The 23,504-nt window shown below is 34.7% G+C and overlaps 1 protein-coding gene across 4 annotated transcripts in view; it reads right to left on the reverse strand.

Annotated features, from left to right (window-relative positions):
* MMP16 (matrix metallopeptidase 16) overlaps nt 1-23,504 on the reverse strand; it is a 172,131-nt gene that overhangs the window by 57,823 nt on the left and 90,804 nt on the right. For all 4 annotated transcript variants that reach the window (XM_064390962.1, XM_064390938.1, XM_064390954.1 and 1 more), the window contains one exon: nt 14,696-15,000. In XM_064390962.1, the coding sequence (XP_064247032.1) occupies nt 14,696-15,000 (305 nt within the window). The remainder of the gene's footprint in view (nt 1-14,695; nt 15,001-23,504) is intronic.

Consider the following 23,504-nt stretch of genomic DNA (forward strand, 5'->3'; position numbering starts at 1 on the left):
TGATGTAGATAGATGTTTTCCAATTAAATTCATATCAAACTGAAATTTAAATCTGCACAAGACTTCTATTATAGACCTATTACAACAAGACAGTATCTCAAAGGCAAACTTGCAATTAATCAGAAACACTACATGCACACAAAATACCCATTGCTTTTGGTTTGATGTATGCAGAAGTTTAATTTTCATTATTTTGTTTCTTTTTACCACATGATACATTCACACAGCTGAAGTGCTACAAACTGTAGAGTAAGAGTCTTACTCTATATAGCGTACAAAAAAAAATCTTTATTATCACTTATTATTATTATACTTTCCAGACAGGACAGAATTTTGAGGATGCTATTTCAACAGTCCATCATAAAAGCAGATTCTTTCTCTCTCTGACCTTATTACAATAGAGCAGAACTGAGAAAATATATTATGTATGCACTTACATAAGCACCATATATGTATATGTGTATGTATATGCTATATTGAGAGTATACATGGGCCTAAATATAAATTATAGAAATACTCTTACCCAAATAAAGGTGCTACATTTTCCAGTCTAAGAAATCATATATAGCTGCTTAACATTATCTCAGACTTCTGCCATTGGCACTAAAATTTGGTAGCCTGGTGTTTATTTTGGAAAGAGAGTTTTGCTAAAAGATGGATGGAGCACAAAAAACTAATTTTTTGTCATTTTAAATAAAAACATATCATATAGAGCATATCCACTTCCTGCATGAACTTAGCTTATCTATTTTTTATACACTTTATTTTAAACAATCATTTTTCAATAATATATCTATGTATTTAGGCTTTTTCATTGTCACAAAATACAGTGACATAAAAATGTCTTCTTTCACCCTATTAATGCACAAAATGCATAATAAACTCCTTTCCAGTAGGCTTAGTGAGATATATATATATGTGTGTGCATATATATATATTTTATATATATATATGCAGACAGGACAAGAGGTACAGACAGTTTGTTACATACCAAGTCTGTTCTACAAAGTCTATAATTTAGAATATCTACATCCATATGTGTATATTTTTGATAAATTATTCTATTTTAAAAAGATTAACAGCTTAGTGTGAAAATCAAAATTGCTCGCTTGAATTTTGACAAGGGTGCGTTGCTACTGAGCAAGGCTGTCTTCAGGTGACTCAGATCATTGATGAGATATGATAAGAACATTTGAGTTTAGTGGCCTGTGAGACTATCCTGGCAGTACTTTACTGTTTCTGCATATTTTTCGAATAATTTAGAAGAAGTCAGAAGACCACTTTCTTTTATAACACATATCAGCCTTTACTTAAGAAGGCAAAGACATGCAAAAGACAAGAATTTCTGACTTACTACTTAGATCTGCTACCAAACACATTCTACAACTTTTAGTAAATTGCTATAAATGGGTGGAATTAATTACTTTAGGTATTCTTAAATTTCTTTCTATAAAAACATGGATATAAGACTATTTCCACTCACTTTTTTTCTCACAGTTTAAATCAGTAGTACTGAAAGAATTTGCAAACCATTCTGACTAGTGAATCAATACCAACTTCCCCAAAGAGAGACAAGTGAAGCAACTAGAGATGATCCTAGGGGAGGCAGAGAAGATATGAGAGCTTGCTGCAATGTGATGCTATATGTTCCTTCTGAAAATATGATGCTTATGGCTTTATATCATGCTTTGTGGAAACCCTGCTGTGACAGGAAATCTAGCAAGCTAAACAAATTCAAAAATGCTGAACCTCTAGCTCCTGGGATCAATTTCTTCATCACTCAGGTCCACTACTGAATTTGTATTATATTCTCAAATGGCATTTTCATTCTACTAGTAATAAAGCCATATTGATGAACAGAATGAAAAGAAATATTTTGGGTGTTTTCATGGATGTGTTTAGACAATGACTACCTTAAATATATTTGACTTTTAATGGAACTTTGCATTTTGCTATAAAAGGTTTTCATATTACAAATGCTACAAATACTGTAATAGTGTTACCTATTGATACTCTTTCCTGTATTTTCTTTGTTTCTGTTTTTATTTTTTAGTGGAAAAAATAAGCTAGAGAAGTACTTAAAACTGCTTTCTGAAGGCTGTGAAAATGAACACATGCTGGAATTGAAGATTTGGGTATATACATGAGAAGAGCATGTAACACACAGTTCTCATCTATCCTCCATGTCTGGTCCCTGTGGGTCACTCATATGAAGGGAATGCACATCTTTCTACCACTCCTAAGTGGCATTCTGGGTGAGAATAAATGCAAGAGAACCTTAATTGTGCATGAGGCTGTACTAAAATTGAACCCTTGTCTTGACAAAAAAATTGCAGGTTTTGTCTCTAAGCCGCTCAGCAAAAGTGTAGGTTTGTTAACATGGTGGCTTCTTTTGTTTTATTTTTATTAATCTACCCCTATGTTCTTTGTGTCCTCCTGTAAAGAAATATTTGTAAATGCTTGGAGGAAGGTCAAAGTCACACTGCAAATATTCACAGTAGATGTACTCTGTCATGGGGCAGAAATCATAGAAGCATAGAATGGTTTGGGTTGGAAGGGACCTTGAAGACCACTCAGTTCCAAACCTCATGCTATGGGCAGGGACACCTTCCACTAGACCAGGTTGCTCAGGGCCCCATCCAGCCTGGCCTTAAACACTTCCAGGGATGGGACATTAACAGTTCCTCTGGGCAACCTGTTCTAGCAACTCACCACCTTTTAGAAATCTGAAAGAGTGCTAGACATCACTGAAATCCCCTTAATAGATTGCAACAGAATTTAATTTATGTGTAAATCTTGTGTTGGCTAAATTTTTGTTTGATAAATTTTTTACCCTGTACCAGTAAACTACTGAGAGTAATTATAATATCCTCTAAATTAGCTCACATTAAACCCACCAAAACCAGGTTATTATTTTCATTAGCGTACCATTGTATCTTAACACAGACACAAGACTTTGAGAATTTTTAAACAGTGGTTTGACAACAACATAGTGGTTTGAATATATATATATATATATATATATGTATATATATATATATGTATATATATAAAGTTTTTATATGAACAATTCTTCCTTCACTGTTACTTGGCTTTTTAAAATTCACATAAAAAGAAAAAAAGGCAAGATGGATTTGTCCATGGTTTGGGTCTTTTTCATCAAACTGATGATAAAAAAAGTGGGAATTTTGAATCCTAATTGGCAAAGTGATTAGAAGAAAAAAAAATCATTAAAAGTTCTCTGATCTGAAAAGAAGACAAGTTTTCTAAGAAGTCTGCAGACTTCAAAGAGAAACCTGATCCAAGTGTGCACCATATTTTAAACTGAGACAACTTCAAACTGGGGATCGTGTATACAGAGAAAGTGACAGAAAGACAAATCTGGTACTTAGGTCTTACTTTGTTAAAATTTACTCATATGAAATGCTCTGATCTATTGGAGAATCTGCTGCTAAGATCCTAGGATTCTACATCCATACAGCTGTATGCCCCTCTAGCTAGAGGGACCACTGAAAGCCTCTCCAGAACATGGGGAATACAGTCAGTTTGCACTAGTGACTCTTGGCGCTTGTTGGCATGGAGATGACTGGGCCCCTGCCATGGAGGGGCAGCCTCCAGATGACAAGTTGCAGAGGGCAGAGCAAAGGGTGCTGGAGAGGACAAGATGGTCAGGCAGCCCAGTCATACCCCTGAACCTCCCAGCAGAAGGAAGACTATGCAAGAATTTGCTTAGAGAGGAAGATGAAGGCAGGAGTTCGTTGCCTCTGGCAAAGTTCAGGAGAGATTGGACATGAGAATGTAGGCCAGGGCAGAAGTCAAGCCTAGAACTTCCCATTCTCTGAATTAGAAGCTCAGCAGGACCTCAGCCTGGGACAACAGCAGTTGGCCCCAGCAGGAAGAAGGGACAGTGCCATCCATGTCTGATGGCTCTCAAACCAGAGCTTCCACAATCAGGAAGGTTAGGACCAAATCTGTACACCTCTGCAAGCTATATGGCTAGCCCTGCCAGCGTCACAAGTGATGATTACAAACAAAAACCGGCTAAGGAGTGACTGTTGATTATATATGTATTTTATTTACTAACTCTTCCCGAAGCTCAGGCCCTATTACTTTTGCTGCTTCTGCTAGCACTGCTAACAATATTAATTCCATGTCTTTACTGGATCTTCAGCTCCCTGAATAATCCCATTTCCTCATACCTCAACATAATACCAATTTCTAAACTGCATCACAAGAAAGGTGCTCTGTATGATTCTTAGAAATGGGAAACTAAAAATATGTTTACACATTACCATGCTACCAACTCTGCATTCAAAATTTCAGAGGTGCAACCCACCTGTGAATTACGATATTCAGACCAATAAGAGTGTTTGTCTTCCCAAACTGAGGGGCAGGGAACAGCCTACGCCTGCAACTACCCTCCCAGACTGCTATGCTGAACTGATCCCAAAAGAGCCACCTCTGGGGCTGTGACAGATTTCTTTTGACCCCTGTTGGTGCTGCTATTTTGAAGCTCTTATCACTACAGTTCTCCTCTAATCTGAAATGGCACAATTCAACATCACTAGTGCAAGTTATCTAGCTACTCAACACTCTAACACAAATGTCTACCTGCACCTCTCACAGCAAGAGATGAGAAACAGGTATTTCAGAACATGATTCATCTAGTTTGTTTTAGACACCTACTTCAGGATGCAACAAACCTTACTCAGGAAGGCAATATATCTCTCCTATAACTCTAAAGGGACTCCATAAGATTAACTCAGACATAAACATCAACATATGGTCAGATTAATTCCACCCCCTCAAGTCTTCTGGCTTTTGACTTAGGTCTTTTCTTTTAAGTCACTGGCAAAACATTAATTATAGAAGTACAGGACATGGACTTAAGTGATATATGTACAAACCCAGGAAGTATTTATCATAGGCTGACTTGAAGGAGAGACTTAAATCTTAAAAAAACCAAAACAACCAGACAAAAAATATCTGGCACAAAAAGTGTTGCTCTTTTAACTTTCTGGGTTTGTTGGTTTTTGCGGTTTTTTCCTGCTTTCATCTTTTTTCACAACCTAATGTTTTAGCTGTATATATTTCCAGCTATTGGTGTTACCAGTTCAGCACTTTTTGGAACCCAAACTGTTAGGAAGAATTCTAAATATAGATAAAAACCATTTTGGCCTCAAGAACAAATATTTTGGAAATTTTGAAGTGAAAAATTGTCAGGAAAAGCACAAATTATACTCTAGATTTGAGAATGCTCTTGTAGAAAATCTTTCATTAGTTAATTATATATTCTTCTTAAAATTTGGATACAATATTATCTTATATTTTAGGGTTATCGACATCTTTCTGATTTTTCAATATGCATTACATTTCTGGTTAATAAATAAATATGTAATTAAATATGTAATTACTGTACAATTCTTGTCTTGTTCTCTCAGAAAACCATTACAACATCCATATTAATTGGCAACATGATTTTTCAGGTTCTGTTTGACCCTAAAAAGGCAGGGGAAATTAGACGGCAATGCAGTAATAATATTCTATAGAGCATCTTTGGTATTTCCTAAATCTGCTATCTTGAAGGAAAAGTCTCCATTAAGTGATCCTAGCAACAAATAGAGACTTGAGGAACCCTGGATCCCAAGAGAGTTGGAATGCTAAGCCTGATGCCTGCTTTAGATGACTGAAATGTCACTTTCTGTCTAAAGGGAGAATTTTAGGTTAATAGATAATGCCTCTTTCCTAAGTTACTGCTTCTGGGAGATCACACTGAAAAGAAAATTAAATAATTTCAAGCCATTCATTCATTAGTTGATTTTTCAGTTGTAAACTGTTTTTGACTTATTTGCAATAATAAAGGGAATTTTCTCTCTTTTTTTAACTCAATATGTTTGAGATATGGCTTTTCACAAGCTCTCCATAGTAAATAATGTTTCAAGAATGTGAAATTCAGTCTCTGGTGTGAAATCTCATAGCTCATAAGGCAGTTCTTCTGTTATTAGCACTACTATTAGTTGGTATCATACATTTTAAAGAAATATTGCCTTATATTGCCTTATGGGAGGCTGATGGTAAACACTTATAAAATGCATAGAGAATAAGAATAAAAAGCAGTGGAACATGTTATTTTTTTCCTTTTTCTCCTATTCTCTAAAAATTCTGAAACATGTAAGTGTTATATGAAATTCTCTTAGATTCAGTACTCAAAATCTGCTAATCTTCTTTCTAAAAGGAGGAAATATTAAGATAGGAGTATTTATTTGTTTGGGTGGGTTTTTTTTGTATATGTAGTTTTAGGGGGGTTTTTTGTTCATGAGAGGTTGTGGGCTCATAAAAACAATCATGAAGAGGCTGGCCCACATTTTACGTTTGGACTCATTAAAGATAAATCTATTTGCCTGAACAGAAATGGCTTTCCAATGGTCTTTTCTCATATACTGCAGGGGGAAAATGAGAAAGACAATAAGAGAAAATGAAGCCAAAAACTCCAACATGGCTAGTTTCAACTTATTAATCACTTCAACAAACATTTTTCAGCTAAATTCCCCATGTAAATTCAGTTCTTCTAATACTCGTATGAGGGTCTGATTAAATTAATCCATTTTGGTAGATAAACTTTACTTCATTGTTGCATAAACAGTTGTTTGAGACAATGACATCTTTAAAATTAAAAAAAAAAAAAAGGCAGGGTTTTTTTTCAGTGCTTGTAGGTGCAAACGCTGCCAAAATTGTCTGCAAGGACCCATGCTGCCTTTCAGCTAGATGTTTCCTTGGCAGCAGAGTCGATGTAGCAGACAATGTGAACTTTCCTCATTTATTTCCATGCAAAGTCAGCCAGATCTGCTTTAACACTTTTCATTAGCAGTTTAAGATGGGCTGGCTGATCACAAACCGAGGCAGATGGCAAACGCAAGCAAGCAAGCAAATTCTGCTGGCCCTGGTATGTGGGAAATAACCTCCAGTTGCAGTTTGAATGGATAGCTGAGTTTGCATCTTCCCTAACTACTCCACAAAGGATTGCACAGATCTGTGTTTACCTACGCCACGATGGAAGCAATATGCAACTCAGTGCCTCGAGCTGTGCTGCCTTTTTGCTTCCAAGCCTGCATCAGGACCATCTCTAGCAATTACACTACAGTTTAAATATCACCTTGCTTCTATTGACATGAAAAGAATGATGTAATATGTGCATCTTGGTCTACAATCCCACTGCTTTAATTAAGAATATCACAAAGTCACTTCTCTTAACACATTCCTCAGCCTCTCTTTCAGTTTGCATAATTGGGCATATAGAAATGCTAAGCCAAGAAGGAAGCTGAGAGTAAGATATTACACACTGAGAGCCCCTGGGATGCATTAAAAGCATCTAGTCAAACACACATCTAGAACATAGGGCTGGATTCATCCACAAGACTGCTTTCACTGACTGCCAGTTTTCAACAGATTTCCCTTTAAAAAACATGCAAATGCAGTGCTTTCCTCAAAGCCAAAAGGGTGTCCCACTAAAGCAAAATCCTCCCCAAAAAATCATAAAAATGAGGTGAGTACTTTGCCAACAGTTACCATTTTCCATCATTTGGCTTCCAGCCAGTAGATGGGGTCCAGCAGCCAGATCCTCTTCTATCTGCAGAGTCCTACGTCCAATGACTGAATCCTCACAAGCAGCCAGGGCCATTTATGATTTTTTGATCATTTCCCATCTCTTCAATAGCTGAAAAGGATTTTTCTGTTCTCCAGTGCAGCTTTAAATACCATGATAATATTTTCAAGGATACTTTTTATGTATCAGATGCTGGATATCTGAGAGTTAAGATTTTTGGCACAATCTTGGAGTGACTGGATATGGGACAGGTGCACATCAGCAAGTATAATCCAGGAAGGTTTTGAAAGTTTGAGGATAGAGGATGTTCTAGCAGCACAAAATGCACTTACTGATAAGGGAAAGACTGGTTTCTTTTTAAATACTGAAAATGTTGTGGTTTAGTGACAGAAAGTATTATTTGTGTTAATAGATTTCTGAATTAAATTGGATTTCAGGGAAAATTACAAAATTAAAAGAAGCAATCATTATTCAATATGCCTGCAACTTGCAAAGCTCCTTGAAATATTATCCTAACATCTCATTGCTGTATAATATTATAAATGCAATAGCTGGGTTTTTTAATCTTTTATAATATTGCTAATTCTCTCATTTCGCACTCAAAATAGTTTCAATTTAAAATGGAAGTTGTACTTCCTTAACCTTATAATTGTATATAAACAAGGCTGCAATTCCACAGTCTCAGTCTCTTTATCCTGCAAACAAGATATGACAGAGGCCCATAAAATATGAATGGAATAGATAAAATTATTAGAAAATTACTTCCTTACAATATGGGCATCCATCTGTCTAAAAAAAAAAAAGAAAGAAGAAGTCTTTCACGTCTGCTTAAACTACAGGACATATTGTCACAGGATGTTGTGGATACCAAATGCTTACGTGAGTTCAAAAAGAGATTACACTGATTAATGAAAGGAAATCCCTCATAGGCTACTAAACACAAAAATGTGGCCTGTGCCTCAGAAATTCAATGAGCCACAGATTACTGGAAGCTAAGAGGGAATATGCTGGGGTTTTACTGCCATATGTTTACCCTGCTCTTATTCTCTTCTTTAGGTATCTGTTAATATCTATTAACTGGAAATAGAATATTTTGTAGGATAACCTTTGATCTGAACCTACTTTCGCAATTCCCTATTTACAAACACATACACAAGTACTAAAAAATAAAAATTCAAATAAGATATTAATTTTCTACATAGTTATCCTACTGCAGTACTAGAAAATAAGCATTTGAAAACTGGAAGTTTACACTGCTTTGTTACAGATCAAATTTGATGTTGATAATTGCTTATTAAAAAAATACATAATCAATTAAGAGCACTATGCTTTATGACGTTAAAGCCATGTTAACATTGTAATACAGAGCTTTCTTTGATCTGAAATGCTTGGCTTCCTTTATACCAAGCCACAGCACGAGCACTGTTCAAGACACAGAGCTCCCTTAGGAGATGGTTTTCACAACTCCACTGGTTCATATTTCCAATAGCATATATCTCCTGCACTGTGTCAACCACACTGGCAGCCAAAAGAAATTTACTACAAGTTGATCTATGCAGTTCAGAGATCAGGATTTTCATAAATTTTTCTTGGCTGCCAGCACAGTGCCCACAGCAGAATCTATGCACTAACTGGAATCCAAGTACATTACACAAGACACTGTACTTGCATCAGCTCCAAGAAGCTTTTACTTGGCAATCTACAAACAGCATGGTTTCTTTGCTTGTTTTCTAGCTATTGCCTGCAAACTTGAATATTTTTTTGAATGCTGGAGAATTAACAAAAAAAAAAAATAAACAAAACTGAATTCTTGAATTTTTAAGTTTATTTTCCCAAAGAGGGAGCTTTATGTATACACAAGTTACAAAATATCCCACAGGTATGTAAGTACTTAGCAGTAATATTCTCCTTATATGCCACTGTACACTAAAACCATCTATTACTTCTGTAAGGCAGTTCCACTTGGTATTATTTATCATATGTTCTTTGATGGAAGAACTATTTTCTGCAGAATTTCAGTATGGTACACTATCTACCTTGGTAAACTTGCTACAGAGATAAAAAATAATGTACTTTAGTTTGAGTTCTATTTCTCTTGCTGATATGAAGATAACAGTATCAAATTACCACTACTGATCTACTGTGTTTATGAACACTTCGTTTTTGCCAAATATTTTCTGCTGCTGGAAGACACAGTTCTGTGGTCACATTTTATCCAGTAATTGGTACATTACATATCATGTCTAATGTGCTTGAAAGCTAAGCTCCCAAGAAATCCTTGTTTTCCCCAAGCACTTCTTCTAAATCTTGTCCTTTTTTAAAAAGCTCCACTTGTGCAAGTAGGTCAATCTTAAATTAATCTAGTTAAATGTAGTGCACTCTCAATTTAAACTGGTTTAACACTCCCTTAAATAGGTTTAGATGCATTCAGTAATTTCCCAGAAAAAAATAACTGCTTTAAAAAAGGTTTAAACTAACTTAAGTACATGTTGACAGAAAATATGAAATAAATTTTGATAAACCATTGCAATAATGCTAATAAGATGCCCCTTTCAGACTTGGTACAGAAAAACAGGACATAAGACAGGATTTTTCTTCAAGCTACTAGAAAATTTACAGAGACAGCACCTATCTGAGATGCTGCCTTGCAGTGACTTTGAATTTCATCATAGTCATTTGAAATATTGCCATTGAAGAAAATACTTTGAAAAAGATTTTTTTTGCGGATTTGGACAGTACAATATCTCCAAAGTACTGCCACTCCTAGGAAGAAGTCATTGTCACTTTCTGGATTTAATACATCATTCATTGTCCAGAATATTTTAATTTTAAAACAATGAGAGGATATATATCACCTAAAGGGATTAGAGTCATGGGAACAAGGAAATCCCTCCTTAATCTCAAAGCTGGTATATTAAGATTTCTTTCTATTTCTTTTTCCTTTACTTTTTTTTTCTTTGTTTGTTTTGTTTACAGTTTTAAGTTCAAAAGAAAATAAGGATTTAATTTGTTTCCTAATAAGTGATGATTTTTCAGCTATCTACTTATGCAACGTGATTTTAATTTCCTGTTTATCCCTTTACATTTTTACATCTTTAAGTGCACATATTGTGAAACATTTTCCTGTAAAATCCCATCCTTTTTGATTTGCTGTTCCTGAAGAGTGTTTCTTCTTCTGCTGTATTTGCCAAGCACTACCAGAATAACTGAGTTTTAATTGAGACTGCCTAGGAGCGCAAGGTACTTCATAAGGTGCATGAAAAAACCATCCTGTTCCAAATAATTTAAGGAGCTAAGGCTCTTATCTCACCTGAAGTCTAGATACGCAGATCATAAAGGAAATGGAGTCTACTGTAAGTGAAACAGCCTACTCCCGTGGGAACTTGAAAAGTAGTTTTGCTAAATGGGAAACTAGAAGAGGAGAGATGACTAAAGGAAGTCTACAGTCTAATACACACACTTTGTATAAAGTGTTGACAGAATAGTGTTCCCTTTCCTTATTAAAAAAAAAAAAAAGAAAAGAAAAGTGCACCATATTTTATCCCCCCGTATCTCCCTCTTTCCTTGGCAAAAGAAATTCTGTCCTTGTTTCCACTGCTTGCCTGTGATGCTAAGTCTATTGTCCTACTTTCTGGCAATATTTCTAGGATCACCTGCAGCACCATGGATGGAAATTCAGAGAAAAGACCTCCACAGCTCAGCTGGAGCTGAGGTACCAGCTGTACTCTGCTTACAGGGTATTATGAAAGCAAAGAAATATATCCTTGTAGAAAGCCTGCAAGAGTAAAATTGTATGACAGGAGGTTTTTTTTCCTGAGTGATGGGCCCATTAGTCTTTACTCCTACAAAAGCTCATTCATTCTTCAGGATGAGGGAGGAGTCAAAGCACAAATCTCTTCACAGAACACGATTGATAAGAACACACCATTGAAGTGAGAACAAAGGAAAGCAGCAATGAGCTGGAGATGATGTATTTCTATTGCAACTGTCCTTGGAGTCTAGACTGTTATTAAATGAAAGAAAAATACAAGAAAATTGACGAAATGTGATAAGAAAAAAAACCCACCAAATCAACCAAAAACCTGAAGTATGAAGACACTGCAATTAAGTAGTCAGAATAAATTGCTGTAATAATTAACTATACTCAGAATACTGATTTTGTATATGATCCCTTATTTGGAATGAAAATTACTTTTAAAAAGACAGCAGTTTATGAAAGCATTTAATTAAATTGCCTGTCATTTCTGAGGTAGATGGCATATAAACTGTTTTCATTAGAACAGTACAAGGGGAAGAATGAGGCTAGAACTTTTCAAAAGGACCTTATTTTTGCATTCTTGCTGCTAAGTAAACAAGTTGCTCTGTGTTTTTGAATCTCTCTGGGATACTGGAATAGGAATCAGAGAAAATCAGCCCCTTGGGGTGAGAGTTAGTTTAAAAATAAAAATAAATCATGAAATCTTTTTCCCATTCTACCAGATTTCAAATAATACTACAAGAAGGTGACTATTGGACTATTGGAGCAATGAAACTTAAAATTGACACTCGCCTGGGAAAAATGACTCATATCTAAGATCACATATATATTTTTCAACCTTCTGCTTTTCCGTGTTCCAAGACTCAGCTCAAAATTATAGGAAGCCTAAGAGAGCTGTAAGTCTTTCTTTCCTGTCAATCCCAAATAGTGTGCTCATCTTCTTTTTTCCCCCTGGAAATTTTTCCCAGGCACAAAAAACACCAAAAAAACAAAAAACAAACCAAACCAAACAACAAAAAACCAAAACAAACAAAAAACCCCCAAACCAAATACAAAAACAAAAAAAACCAGACAAAAAAACCCCAACAACAGCAACAACCACAACCAAACACCCAAACAAAACCAAAAAACCCCAAAACCAATATGATCTTCCAGCATTCCTAAACACAAGCTCATCAGTAAGACAATGAGGAAACCTGGCCTACCTGACAGCTAAAAGTCACAAGTCAAAAAAACAAGTGCCCTGTATTTTCAGATGAAATGTACATCAATTGATGTTTCTAGGGCTACAATGACAGGGAGTTTTCTCTGGACAACAACTGTGACCTATGATCCACATCAACAATGAAACTAACAGTTGCCAAATTTCTTCAGACAACTTGCATTGGCAGGATATTTTAATTAACTATCATGCATTTTCAAAAAATCTTCCATTTTTTACTTTGAATATTCCATTTTATCAGAAATATGTGTCCCTCAAAAAAAGTATATTTAAGCACACAAAATACATAAGTTATTAAATGTGCAGAAAAAAATTCCAATCGTAACTCTTAAACCTTTGTGATATAGATAGCAAACCTTTTTATTATAAAAGTTCAAAGTACTAAGATACATAAAATCACCATTTTAATGATAGCATCAATTTACTTTCCCTTGATTTTTTAAATTAAAATATATTACTACAAGCAATAGCTTTTGCAAACTGGTCTACAAAGCACAAACCTCAAAAGCTCTATAAAGAAGTAAATGCCATTTGGCAATATGAAAATTGTTTAAGTTAAAGAAGAATGAGACAGCCAGAAGTTCATTCACTTTCATACATGGTGTGGAACTGCTCCAAAAGAGTTATCCCAATTAAACTGACATCCTGATTTCAATGTACATATGCCTGTAGATTTTCCTGAGTGCTTCAAGCAATAGCTCCAAAACCACTGAACATCATGTGCAGTGTTGGTCTGCAACCAACATAAAAACCAGACACATGAAATCACCTTCATTTACCCCCACAGTTCTGTGACTGACTGTGTACCTGAACTGCACAGAGGACTCCCACCAGTGCTCCTTTGAGCTAAATGTGTGAAGAAGGCAAATATGAGCTGTGCAATACCACAGTTTTTGCTCCAGTAAGAATCTAGGGCTTGTTTCACAAGAATGAAATTACTTGAACCCATTGCACAACTGAGGGCTTTTACAGTGTCTTATACAGCTCTGGCTTCAACAGACTCTGGCACAGCAGAAGTATTGAACCAATGGAATAGTCACAACACCATATTTATTCTCCTAAAATGCTAAATTAAGGTTTTGTTGCAGACCCCAGGCTACAAATACTGCCACATAAAAAGCTCTGAATTTTACTTGGAGGATCTCAGGTGAGAAGGGGAAAGAAAATAAATTAAATAAAGCCTCTCATCATTCACAAATTCAGTGTAACATTGAAATACAACAGTTCTCCACTTCTTGCCCTCTCTATCATCTCTTGTATGCCAGAAACATCCCATCTGTGCATCTCTGAAGAGATGTCTTAAACTTCATGTAACTGGCTTAGAGGGATCTACCGGGACAACCTGAAGCTGCTTGGAAACAAAAGGTGTCACAGCATCAAACACAGAATATGTCTACGGAAAATCTCTTCTTTGATAGTGTTTTGGAGAGATGCTTGGCAATGGCCAGACTTTAGTTGTGAAGAATGAAAGGTATATTTAGTCTTTATTTGGTAAATGATAGGTGTGTAAACTGCACTGTGCTGTTATTTATTTGACTATGGGGAATGTACTACTTAATTGAATTGGACATGTTAAAATCAACAACTCCAAAAGACATTCAAAAGTTTTGGGGAAACAGCAATTCTGTTCTTGGAACAGCATCTTTAAGATTTGCCTTTAATGCTGCTACTGCTTCATCATAGATGCAAACTGAAGACTAGGTTTTATGTCCATTAATATCCACAGAATTGGTGGATAGCTGAAGTCGTTCTTATATCACTGCTAAATATTCCACATTTTCCCTAAACCTAAATAAGTTTGACATGCTAAAAAATGCAAAACTAAAGTAGTTCAGGTAAATAGTCACCAGTACAGTGTTTGAATTATCATGAAGTTTCCTAATAAGAATTGAATGTTTTTCAAGCAAAACATGTTTTCATACTGTATTACAATCAGACAGACACTTTTCAGCCTTGGATTCAAAGAGAGTGATTGAGCGAATATATTTCTAAAGTAATGCTAACCAAGGAAAGAAAACCATGTGACTTTAGGAACAGGGGAACAGGGAACAGTTCTGTTAGTTGAAAATTCATGCCACTTTTCTATTTTGTTTAAAATTAAATTTTCTCTTACCATCATGATTGGGATTTCCCAAAGTCCATGGCTCATCTGAGTCAAAATGAGTGTCTCCCCCAATTCCTGGGCCAGGGAAATATGCATGAGCTAAAAATCCTCCCTCCCCATCAAAGGGAGAACTGTCTCCATGAAAACCTGATGCAAAAATGATTGTAATATCCACATCTCTCTTGCCATTTTCTAATTCAATGTAAGGAACTTCTTCAAATGTTAGAGGAGTTACATTCTGCCACACATCGAAGGCACGGCGAATGGCTTTACGAGTTTCAGCATCACCTACTTTTGGAGTGACGTTCTTTATGCTGAAAGAAACAGAGAAACATTACATAGATTAAATTTAACAGAGTGGTAAGTGACACTAATAACCATTTCCCCCTAATTATTATAAGCTCTGTGCTTTTAATAAAACATGCTAGTCTGGTGTTATATACTTTAGGAAGAGTATTTTTAAACAAGCTGGTGCAAAATTATGGTGCCAATCTGTATAGCCCTTTAAGCTAGAACTTATTATGTTAGCTGGCTCACTCCCAGCAGTACAAAGAATATTATATTTAGCACATTTAAAATATATTAAAATGAAAAATTCTTAACAGTGGGATAACCAGATTCATCAACCACTGACTGTTTACCTCCTGGACCACAATTAGAATCCATCACAGCTAAAGAATGTCATGTTCTTTTTGATCAAAATAAAAATGTTTTTAGTTAAATTAATTTTTTACTTATTAGTGAGTTCATTAACAAAAGCAGAACTCCATACTGTGACCACCAACCAGTATTCACAAGGCCTTGTTGCATTTGCAACTGGATAAATTCCTTATCAGAAACAAAGCCTTTTAACTTCAGTACAGGCTAAGATGTCCTTTTATGATCTGATTACATCTGTAAATCTTGCATAACACTGTAGAATCCATCAGAGAAACCATTTCATAAAAGACAATTATATGCTAACTCAATAATACGTATTAAAAAGAAATTTCAGTCTCCATTACTTCTTCAAGTTACATACATATGAAAAGGCAAAACAATATCAGAATTGAAGTTTACTCTCATGGTTAGTAAATTATAGTGAAATTAGTTTTTTTAAAAAAACTTTGTTTTTGTTATTGAATTCAAGAAATGAATGTCAACAATCAATTTCAGACCTATCTAATTTTCTGCATCATTTCCACTCGATTCATATGGGCAGCAAAAACTCTTTAAGGTTTGTGTCTGCTCTGAAGCTGCTGCAATCAGATTCCCTTTGTTCATTTGACATGTGCTTGACTGAATGTCCAGCACAAATTTCAGAAATTGCGTAGTTCTAGAGTACATGTCATATTTTTGCCAGTTTACACAGCATGGCACATTAAAGGAGAACAAATACACTTTCATGAATAAACCATGAATGATTGATTTGTTTGGTAATTTAAATGTGTTTGATTATATGGTATTTATGTTTATATAAATGGAAAGAAATCTTTCAAGTGTAATTCTATAGATTTTACTTCATATATATATATCTTCTTCATAGTTTTATGTAGAAAACATAAAGTTATATATTTAGACTTTCACTCAAAAAATATTTTAATGTATTGAGTCCAATAGTGCTGTCTAACCAAAGCATAATTTTTTAGCTGATATGAATGTTCCAGAGAGATATCAACAGAAAGTACAAGATAATACATTGTAGAGAATCCACTGTTTTCCTTGATCTTTTGTTCCAAAGGTGATTTAACGAATCAATTAATACTTGTCCCTATTCTGTTAATTGCCTGGCTTATATTATTGGTTCTCATTCTGTTTTTCTCTCTCACATACATGACCTTTCAAATTTTTCCCCTATACACAAAGACATTTAAAAGGCACTTCTGCGCTGCAAAGTCATTGTCTTTTTGTTGGCTCTAAGAAACTAAAATTTTGAACTCTTTTACATCTCAGGTTATAAGACATTTTCTCCAGTCTACTGAATATTTTCTGTGATTTTTATTCAACTCAACCCAATTTTTAATGCTCTTTTAAAACTGGCTCTGTCAGAACTATAAAATACTTCAGTACTGATCTTGCTGTCAGAGAAAATATCCTCTGATCTCTAGGCATGACCTTACTCTACATGATGTAAATGTCATGTGATTTAAAGTGCTTTTTATGATGCCCCTTCATAATTATTTGTTCGTCAGTAATGTTATGATCAGTGTTACATTGCGTTTTCTGTGATTAAAAAAATATTGGGCAGACTGTAGCAACAAGCAGCCCTTGCAGAACCCCTCTCTGAAAATTCCTGCCTTTGAGAATTCGGGTTTTTTGAGATGTTTTAATTAGCAAGTTCATAAACTGCTGTCTGTGTCCCCTGAGAAAGTATGGCATTTTAGAACCTGTCCCATGACACAAACTCAAAAACACATCACAGTGGCACACTTACACTGCCACTACCAAAAACTCCACTGTTGCTATGCTGAGAATATCCCTTACAAAGCTGGCAGATGTGCTCTCAGTCAGTCCTGCTGTGTGCTCCCTAAGGCACATGTATTGCCTGAAGCAGAGCTCTTTGAAGGATTAGAGCCTCTGTTATTTGCCATGTATAAGAAATATGGCAAACGAATCAACAGGCTCTCATAGAAAACAGAGCATGTCTCAAAAAATGGAAATATTGGCATGGAAAAAGTTCACCTGAAATATACAGCTTGGGCTTTGGGGTTTTTTATCTATTTATTTGTTTGATTTTTTTTTTTTTTTAATTTAGGAATCTTAGTAATTGGTCAAAGTCCCACTTTGGTATTAAGTAAACAGAAGAAGGGTCTTCTCCTATTGTATGTGAAATGAGGAAATGGATAAAAATGGATCGGAATGTTGTACTGGTGGTAAATTGAGTAATTAATTAGTCTAAAAGCATTTGACTCAAATGTTAAAACTTATCATTTTACATTTTCTTGCATTTCCAGCACACTGAATTAAGTTTTAATCAGGTTACAAATGAGGAATTGAGCTATTGTGCTAGTTTCACACTCGCAAGCTCAAGTAGACTACCTTTGACAGCAGATATCTTCCATGGGATTCAGCTACTGACTTACTTTTGAAATAGCATTCTATATCTTCAGATTCATTGTAAAGTAATATTTTTTCCAAAGCATACTTTCTGTGTTAAAACCAGAGAGATTTCAGGCTTCCAAACCAACATTCTGGAGTGGGCAAGATTATACTGAAAAGTGTAGCTTGAAAGAGATATTACATAAATCAGCAGTTATTCCTATACAAGAGTATTTTCAGAAAACAACTGTCTACATTTAATGTGTTAAACACAATCCAGGTTCAATTCTAAAAGAGTGACACAAACATTGAAATTGTCTTGCTGGGAGCTTTGCTTAAAATAATTCACCAGTGCAGATATCTGAAACCCAAGTTATATTACATTTCTTTTGTGTTGTTTATCATACAACCTCCAAGGGGTAAGTACAGTAAAATCAATCCATAAAGACAGTCTATCAATTACCAGAGATACTAGGATTCATCTTTTAAAAGTCTTCAGCTTAGACCTATGATTGCAATAGCAAATAATGTCTCATAAAAACCCTTGCCAATTTAGATCCACACCTTAAATCCAGCAATCACCTGAAACAGTGGTAACTCCCACAAGAGTAAAAAAAAAAAGACACAAATTGGGTATCTGACACTCAACATGTCCAGATAATGGAACTCAAACAGAAGTATATGTAGGATGTGACAATTCAGAACCACTCTTATTGCAAGGTGAAAGCATAGCAAGACAAAGCCCTTCATAATAAAAATCTGTGTTTTTTCTAAGTATTGCTTTCCTAGCCTCACTGTCCAGTGATCATTTCACAGCAAAGTTCAAATGTGAGAAAGAGCCAAACCTGACCTTGATCAGACTGGCAATGCAACTTTACAAAGAGGTTGAAGATCCTGTAATTACTAAAAAAAAAGGCAATTTATAAAATGAAACATCTATTTTCATGCCATTTTTATGAACTAATAAACTGATTGATAACTTTCATAAATTTTGAGAGACATTATTTTTAGACAACCCTAGCCACGTATCAATTGATTATGCTTTTTTGCGGTTATCACTGCTGAGTTTGTATGATTTCCAACCTAATGGTGGTGTCAAGCATTATAACTTTAAAATACATGTCTTCCACAAGAACAATTAGATTTTATCACTGATATACATTTTTCACATTCATGTACTATTTCTACAGCTGCTCTGTAGAAATAGTTTTGAGAGTGTTATTCTAGAATCCTGAGTCCTATTGATTTTAGAAAACCTTTGGGTTTTCCTTACCTTCCCACTCCTTTCCCAGAATATCCTAAAATAAAAATCATACATGTTTCACTGACATATTTTTGGCTGCATCAGTTTCAGGAGCCTTGCAAGATTGTCAGGATATACCTCACTTGACTGTGTAAAATCAGTAATCTGAAATTTAAATAGATGAAAGAGCAGGAATTTCAACTGAGTAGGTAAAAAGATGCAGTCAATAATCTGTTTGAAGTAAGCTAGTTAAGATCTGTGCTTGATATGAAACTGTTCAAGTAAAATGAATTGCAACATAAACTAAATTTGAATAAGTTGTTGACACAACCTTTTTAGTGTCATTGATGTAAATCAAACCTAAACTGAACTAAAACTATGGGGGTTTATTTGTTGTTTTGGTGGTTTTTTTGGGTTTTGGGGTTTTTTTTTTGGGTTTTTTTTTGGTTGGTTGGTTTTTAATGAAACTATAAATTTTATTGAAAATAATAAATTACTTCTGGCCAAAACCATATTTCACTTTGCACCATAATTTCTCTAGAAATTGGTTTCTATGAAGTTGCTTCACTAATCTCCCATTGATGTGAGGTTTTTAGCTTCAACTTTTTTCCAGTTTCAGTTTGCTGACTCTTTGTAGCTATAGACAAAGAGTGCTATCTTGGCTCATATAGCTCTTGCTCACATTGATTAAACCTAAACCAGAACTATTACTTTTGATTTTCTGTGGGTTTGATTTTCAACCTACTGCTGCCATGATTGAAAGAATTTATAATTATCTTGCTTCTTCATTTTCATGGATAATATTCTCCTCAACATTCATTAAAAGAAGATGAAACGTGAAAGAGATAAGATTTCCGAGACAAAAACCCAAGATTAGCAAAATACTTGACAGTCAAATGTCTTTATAGGAAAGCTATGTTAGGAAATCTTATGTCATAATATGCTACTAGGTAATGTCAAATCAATAAAATGCAACATAAACATGGAGAATGTTCTAAATATTACTTTGTATTAATACATTCAAAACAATTTTTGCTACTATGAATCAACAAGATTTTTAATTTTTTTTCTTAATTCAGTATTTCCTTATTTTTTAGAGTGAATTTCAAATATCCAAGGAGAAATTGTCTCTCCATATTCTACACAATATGGATCATTTAGACTATAGAAATTGCATAGTCTATTGCTAACAAGCCAGATAAGACTTTTGATTGCATACTGAAGCTCCCAGCTAGCATTCATTCATTTGTCTGAACAGCATAAAGTTAGACCTGTTCAAATCTTTCATCTTCTTTCAGAAATGCAATCCAGGATATATCTAACTTGTAAAAGGAAAATGACAATTATCTGGGGCTTGACCCATTGTCCACTGAAGTCAAGAAAAAAATGAAATTAATTAGAGTGGGTTTGAGATTAAGCTATTGACTATCTACAGCTAAGTTTCCTGCACCAATCACATTATTACATATTGCTGATTGATTGAATTTGTGTATTTTCCTTATTTAAGCATAAAAAAATAAATCAGAGTAGTTTTTCAATTATTATTTTATTGTAAATCATTACAAGTTCTAACTCATAGTTATAAATCAAGAGAAATCTTTTATTTTTACAGAACATTCTCCAATTTAACTTGCAAAAGCATTCTGCAGATAGAATAATCTGGGCAATTGAGAAAAGACTAGGCAATTGAGAAATCACTGACTGCTGGAGTTCAGATTATGAATAGTATGCACAGAATTCTGATGAGGAAGGCTTCAATGATGCCCTGTCTAAAATGGTCATATAAACATTTATGTTCTATTTCTACAAAACTGATAACTTTATTGATTCACATTGTTGCTCCTTATTTAAAGTACTGGATTATTTACTTTTCTAGCAAAAGAGAAGGTGACTATATTTTTGAGAATCATATGTGCCTTCATAATTTTTTTTAAAAATCTTTAATTTTAAAAAATCCCCTTAATTTTTTTCAAAAAATCTTTAATTTTAAAAAATCCATTCATAGCTTTCTTAAATTTCTTCTCTGATTCTGTACCATGTTCAGAGATCATTGCGTAATCTGACACAGCCTAAAATACTAAGGAAAGATTAAGACTATATCATTAAGACCTCTGTAGCTTTTTCTGTAGTGGAGTCATAATTCTCTTGTACCCTAGATGTTCTCTTTCACCCATATACTCTTCTGCCTGGTAAAAGGTTTCAAATACTTACTTTCTGTTTCTTTGTAAAAGTGGTATTATTCTATAACATGTGTACTAATAATGTTCACAAGTTTTATCAGCATGAACTATACCAGCCAGAAAAATACTGTAAACTGGGTAATTTCATTGGAAACAGAAATTCTAACAAACATCACACATCTGTTCAAATGAGAAGAAAGCTGCATTCCCTGAGGGACAGCAAGCATAATTAATGCAGCACATTGTACATTCCAGGCTGATGTTCACAATACTGGAAATCTGTATTTTGGTTCTGTCTGTAAACACATTACATTCTAAGAATAAATATCACCTAAGTCCAAAATTTAATATGTTGCCAAAAAGACATAATAAGTGTTCAAAATGTAATATGGGGGAAAATACATTATTAATGTAACTTGTAATTATGATTTTAAGTAGCTTCTTTGAAACTCTATCTTGAAATATTGCGGAATTGTTTCAGGTGGAAAAATTACATGTTGAAAATATGGAAAAGTTCCAGGGCACAGAGAGGTGGGGAGCTTGCTTTTGGAAGTATTTGTTGTGGGGTTTTGGTTTTGGTTTCCAAAAAATTTTAAGCTGTATCATGCACTGAAATGAAGGAGAAATTGCTCTTTCTGTGGAGGAATTAGTAAACTGGCTTAGCAAGCACACTTCAGACTGCAAGGTTCAACTGGACAGGAAGGCACAGAATGCAGCTGGAAACCTGCAGGTTATGAAGAGACTGAAGAGTGGCGCAGAGAAAAATGGAGCAGATAAATGATACTAGAGATATGATTAAAATTCTAGAAAACAAAGTAGGTTAAAATGTCACAAGCCCGTAAGCAGGGAATTGGTGAAAAGTGTGAAATGAATCTTAGTTTTTTGTGGGTTTTTTTGGTCTTTATTTGCTTTGGATTATTTTCTAATTCAAAAATAATATAGTATCTTTTTTATTCTAATCAAATTTAGGGTTTCTATTTTAAATGTATTTTGTACTGTAATTCACTGCAAAAAATATTACAGACTTATTCACTTCAAAGTTCTGTTTGACTGGAGGTCCTGTCAAAGTGAGAGAGACAACATTTTCAAAGAGGGGAGGCAGAAGATAAAGAACTTCTACAAATTCTTCAGAGTGAGAAAGATTACTAGATAGTTGTCACTTAGTTTAATACTGGACACCTTCATTTGCTATTTGGATTAATGCCTTGGATGACAGTCCAGAAGATATAGAAGGGGTAGGATTTAGACTGTTGTAAAAAATCCTGTATTGAAATAGGGAATCAGAATCTGTACAAATCAGAGTGGTAGAAAACAACACATATGAGTAGATGACTACTCATGCCTCCTAAGCGTGCACACACTGCATTTAAATTCTAAAATGCAAATAGATATAAAGTGCAGTAGGTGGGCATTTTTATTCTAACCAACTATAAATTTCATTTACATTAACCATAAAGGACTTCAGCCAATGCAACATACCAAGTTGTCTGTTGCTTGATGTTATGTCAGAATTTAGTGTCTTAAACTAGAATTCTCTAATTCAGTTATAAACCACAGTAGTGACATAGGGCTGCTAATGAAACTATATCTTCACCAGGCTATGAGGAACATTCTATATGACAATTAGGGCTTACAAAATTTAAATTTAATATTTGTAGGGGTTCATGAACAATGGCACCAGTTAATGAATTTGAAAACTACTTTATCCCTCAGAACTTACCCCTGTTAGATATTACAGGACTCCATGACGAGGCTGTGTAAATTTTCCAACAGTTTCTGTTGGAATCCTTGGTTTGCTGACAGATTACGGATTTTATATTGTATACATGATAACACTTTCTCTGTTTGACAGAGATCTACTGAGTACATCTTGAAAGTTTCCATCTAACTTTCCCTTCAAGACCTCAGTTTTGACAGCAGGCATACTGTGCTAACTATGTTCCAGACGCAGGAGTTATACAGATGTACTGCCCTGCATACGCTCCTACGCCCATCATCACCTAGACTGGAAATGGTTGGGTCAGTGACTCATCAAATTATAATCAAATTAATTTGTATTTAGAACAGACCCAGAGGCACCTGCATTTTGCACAGACTCCTTCCAAGACCCTATTTTACATATTTAAATTAGAAACCTGAGTTTTATTACAGCACTCATAGATTCAGAGCATTATTCTCTGAGAAGATGTCAAGAAAGTTGAAAGGTAACACTAAGGAAGTACTGGGTGTTTAATTGATGCTGTAAGCTTCATAGGATTTACTGACTACTAAATACATGCAATTTTAATCCAGGAAAACAACTTGGTTCTTATGCAGCACATACATACTTATAGGAGGTATCCATTTAGCACTTTTATATCATACAGTAATAATAAAC

The sequence above is a fragment of the Passer domesticus genome, chromosome 1 (assembly GCF_036417665.1).
Source record: "Passer domesticus isolate bPasDom1 chromosome 1, bPasDom1.hap1, whole genome shotgun sequence".
Taxonomy (NCBI): domain Eukaryota; kingdom Metazoa; phylum Chordata; class Aves; order Passeriformes; family Passeridae; genus Passer; species Passer domesticus.